Consider the following 4,863-nt stretch of genomic DNA (forward strand, 5'->3'; position numbering starts at 1 on the left):
ATATATATATATATATATATATATACACATATGTATATATATATATATATAAAATATGGAATTAGAAGATATTTGCCTGTATTCGAGGCTACATGGTTGCAAATTCATGTTTTTCTTGAGTTTTGAGTTTTATTTTTATTTAAATAAAATTATTTTTCTGCTGCTGCTTTGGGTGTAGTTGATAATACCAAGATAATACCACCTCTTGTCTTCAGAAGGGTTAACTGGCTAATTCGAAAGATTTCTTTTGCCAGTTCAAGTCACTGGTATACTTTTAACTGCTCTGGGATTTTAATCCTCTGGAGTATTTACATATTTTCTCCTCTCATCCTTACAAAACTAATCCCAGAGTTTTAAGAATCTGGGAACTTGGGCAAGGGAGAAAACAACTGATCAAACTGAGAAATCAGAAGTCTCTGTTCATTACGTCAACCCAATTTGACAGTCCTTTTTTTGTTTGTTTGTATTGAACCAACTAGAATAATAAATCATGTGAGTAACAAAACAAAATACAGGTGCTATTGAGTGTGAGAGGTCTGAAATGTAATTAAACACGTTCTTTTTTGTTGCAGTGTCATTTACTTTGTACGTTAACATTTGTGTTTCCTCAAACCTCTCTTTATATTATCAACACACATGGTTGCATCATACTTACACATTCATTAGCTGGGATTTGGGTGTGTGTGTTTTTCCAACTAGTCTTCATCGTTAGATGCACAACCTTCGCTTCTTTTATGTAACTATCGCACTGGAATAACACGAGCTTCTTAGAAGAATAGCTCCCAGACAGTGTTTCTGAGAGATGGATGCATGCTTATGTTCTCCCCCTGTGTAACACGTAGCACTGCTGCAAAGTTTCTAACAAACTGCACCCTCCTCTGATCCCTTCCACTGGCAGGTCTGCAGCTGGCCGTGTCCCATCTGACAGGGAACTTTTTTATACGTGCATCGCCAGGTTCGGTTCATCCGATCCGAGAACCAGACATACAGACAAACTCTTCCAACCCCAGACTTTCCACACTGCCCTTCTCTTTCAAATGCCTCAGTCTCCTCCCCTCCAAAGCGAGCAAGCCCTCGGCAGGGAGGTCGGAGCGCAGGCTTCCTTGGGAAGGATAAGAAACCACGGTCCGCAGTCCCCCAGCGTGAGGCTGAGTTCTGCGCTCCAGCCCACCAGGCTCCCCGGAGCCACTTAATTACCCGTGGGAGGGAAGTAAAGCGGAGGAGGAAGGTGGGGGACAGAATAGGGGCGTGCCTCGGCCCCTGATTGGCTGCAGGACACTGACGCGAGGCCTCCGGGACTGTGTTGGGGGGAGCTAACTGCGGGTTAGGGTGGGGTGCTGGGTGCAGGAGCTGCCAGACCAGCGCGCTCAGAAACATGCTGAAGGCTCGGCGACAGCAGCTACAGCCGCAGCCTGGAAGAGGAGGGAGGCAGCAGCAGGCGCGGCTCCTGCGGCGAAGGCTCGCGGCGCGGACGTCCCCGGCTCCGCGCCGCTGCAGACTGCAGTCTTGACCTGGCCCCGACCCCGACCTCTTTCGCCGTCCTCTCCTCTCCCTGGCTTCTGCGGGTTCCTCAGACGACGGCTCTGCTCCGTCCCCAACCCACGCCTTCAGTCACTTCCTCCTCACCATGGGCGATGGGGCGCTTGCCTTAGGCTACGAGCCCTACAACCTGTCATCTCCGGCCCCCGACGGGGCGCGCGGGGAGGCGGAAGCGGCGGCGGGCGCAGCGACCGCCGCCGCCGCCACGGCCGCCCGGCTGCTGGTGCCCGTCTCCCCCTCCTCTTCCCTGCTGACCTCGACGGCGGCGGCGCCCGTGGCCCTCTCCCAGCAGTGGACGGCCGGCATGGGCATGCTCATGGCCCTCATCGTACTGCTCATCGTGGCGGGCAACGTGCTGGTGATCGTGGCCATAGCCAAGACGCAGCGCCTGCAGACGCTCACCAACCTCTTCATCATCTCCCTGGCCAGCGCCGACCTGGTCATGGGGCTGCTGGTGGTGCCCTTCGGGGCTACTATCGTGGTGTGGGGCGACTGGGAGTACGGCTCCTTCTTCTGCGAGTTCTGGACGTCGGTGGACGTTCTGTGTGTCACCGCCAGCATCGAGACTCTGTGTGTCATCGCCTTGGACCGTTACATCGCCATCACGTCCCCGTTCCGCTACCAGAGCCTGCTGACCCGGGCGCGGGCGCGGGCGCTCGTGTGCACCGTGTGGGCCATCTCGGCGCTCGTGTCCTTCCTGCCCATCCTCATGCACTGGTGGCGGGCGGACGGCGACGAGGCGCGCCACTGCTACAACGACCCCAAGTGCTGCGACTTTGTCACCAACCGAGCCTACGCCATCGCCTCCTCCGTGGTCTCCTTCTACGTGCCGCTGTCCATCATGGCCTTCGTCTACTTGCGCGTCTTCCGCGAGGCCCAGAAGCAGGTGAAGAAGATCGACCGCTGCGAGCGGCGCTTCTACAGCGGCCCGCGCCCGCCGCCCTCGCCCTCGCCGCCGCTCCACCAGCCGCCCCCCGCCCCCGCGCCGCCGCCTTCGCGCGCGGCGATGGCCAACGGGCGCCCCAGCAAGAGGCGGCCGTCGCGCCTCGTGGCCCTCAAGGAGCAAAAGGCGCTCAAGACGCTGGGCATCATCATGGGCGTGTTCACCCTGTGCTGGCTGCCCTTCTTCCTCGCCAACGTGGTGAAGGTCTTCCACCGGGACCTGGTGCCCAACTGGCTCTTCGTCTTCTTCAACTGGCTGGGCTACGCCAACTCGGCCTTCAACCCCATCATCTACTGCCGCAGCCCCGACTTCCGCAAGGCTTTCAAGCGGCTCCTGTGCTGCCCGCGGCAGGCGGAGCGGCGGCTCCACGCCAGCGCCGGGGAGCTGTCGCGCGGGGGCTCCGGGGCGGCCACTGCCGGGGGCTGCGGCAGCTCCGCCACCGGCTGCGCCACCCCGTCTCCCGCGACCGCCTACACCGAGCAGGGCGAGCTGCTTCCCTCGTCACCTCACTACCTGGAGCCCTGGGCCGGCTGCAACGGCGGGGCGACCGGGGACAGTGACTCCAGCCTGGAAGACAGGGACAGCAAAGATTCGTATTCGGAATCCAAGGTATAAGACTGGTCGCCGGAGGAGGGGGCGGGGAGCTGAGGGCCGCGGAGGGGAGGCGGGAACCGGGCTCGAGTTTTCTTTACAGTTTCTGGAAGGGGCCAACGGGCAGGTGGTTTCGAGGTTGGGGGCCGTCGGGGAGGGTGGGGAGTGGGGTTTCCCCCACCCCTTTCCCCCGCCCCCACCCAGGAAACTGATTTGGAAATCCAAGAGGAAGAAACCAACAGCCCCGAACTGTCTTCACAGGGAAGAGAGGATCTGTGTTTACTCAAGACCGAGAGCAGGTGATAGTGTGTCCTTCCTACCTCGTCTGGATCGTCCGCGCCAAACCGAAAAGCTGCTCGGCAGTTAACTGAAGGAAAGCTGGGGGCGGGGGGAGTAGTTGGAGTTTTGGAGTTTTCCCTTTGACTTCTGGGAGCGAGTGGGGAACGACACCTGGGTCATCCTTCCCATCCAATTCTGCTCCTTCCTGACAAAGAGTATGAAAGCGTTAGTTGGGTAGATAGAAGGGACGGAGAAATAATACAGGATTTAGGAGGAAAAGGAAAACCATCAATCCAAGAGCTGCACTTAATAATCCCGCTTATTAAGACGATGACTGGACCAGTCAACCAAAAAGTAAAAGAAAATGATTCTGCGGACAGTTTGATAGGTGGTTTTTTTGGTTCCATGAAAGTTTTTTTGTTTATTATTTCCAAGTCTGAACGATGACATCTTGAAACAAAGCAGAGGGGAAAGGATGCAAAAAAAAAAAAAAAAAAAGTTCATCTTTTAAGAGTTTTATTAGAACAAAACACCTGGCTTTCCTTTTGCACGGCAAACCAAGCGTCTTGGCAATGGTGATGAGGCAGAGGGGTTCCTACCTCAAACTGTGCATATTGCACAGGAATTTTTTTTAAAGATGTTTATATTAAACAGATTATTTATGTATCAATATTAGTTTAAAGGACCAGGCACGAGCCTATGTGACACGTGACTCTGTCACAATTTGAAGAGAGAACAGTAAATATGAGGAAACAGTCTTAGTGTCAAGAAAAATTACTGCACATTTGGAAAAAGAAAATAAAAAGAATGGTTCAAAATGCCTTTTTGCACAGTATTAGAAATTTTAAAGTCCACTGAAGATATTACTTGCACACACACACAAATTTTAATGAGGGGAGGAGAGAAAGTTGAAAATAAACTGAAATCCAAACTCTACTTTTTTGTTTGTCATGTTACTGAGTTAATAGTTTTATTGGAAAAAAAAAAAAGACTTTTTATACTATTTTATCATGGTACTGTATCTGTATCCATATTAAAAATTTAAATATAAGGATTTTTTTATTATTTTTGTATGTTCAAGTGCCCACGTGAATCTGCTGTTAATTTAGCACTTGTGTGTCGTTTCTATTTCCTCCTGTGTATTTTATAAAGTATTTATACTCTGGTGCAACTAACTACTGTGTAAGTAAATGGTCTATGTGCAATAAATACAAATGCAGCACAATCAAGGTACTTGTACAGTGTGTCTATAGGAGTTTGGAACCAATTTTCAGAATAGCATTTGTTTTGCTTGCAGTAGGGATTGGATTTCCAATATAATTATTCATAACAGACTTTCCTAACATAAAAGTCTAGCAAAATGTGGTCAATTCTGGATAAAGTAATATTCTTATTGAAAGCTTCTGATTTTCCTCCAGTATTCATAAACAAAATTCAAAGGCATTTTCAAACTGTTTCTAATAGAGCAGCCTTCCATATGCTATACTGGACTTTTTTCTGAAAAGCTGACA

At 51.3% G+C, this 4,863-nt stretch overlaps 1 protein-coding gene across 1 annotated transcript; it reads left to right on the top strand.

Moving 5' to 3' along the window:
- The first annotated feature begins 1,511 nt into the window (after nt 1-1,511).
- Nucleotides 1,512-4,577, top strand: ADRB1 (adrenoceptor beta 1). Its single transcript, XM_074295660.1, has 2 exons — nt 1,512-3,091; nt 3,335-4,577. The coding sequence occupies exons 1-2, from the start codon at nt 1,628-1,630 to the stop codon at nt 3,374-3,376; spliced, it is 1,506 nt and encodes a 501-aa protein (XP_074151761.1). The 5' UTR covers nt 1,512-1,627; the 3' UTR covers nt 3,377-4,577.
- The last annotated feature ends 286 nt before the right edge of the window (nt 4,578-4,863 follow it).

Source organism: Sminthopsis crassicaudata, chromosome 2 (genome assembly GCF_048593235.1).
Source record: "Sminthopsis crassicaudata isolate SCR6 chromosome 2, ASM4859323v1, whole genome shotgun sequence".
Taxonomy (NCBI): Eukaryota; Metazoa; Chordata; class Mammalia; order Dasyuromorphia; family Dasyuridae; genus Sminthopsis; species Sminthopsis crassicaudata.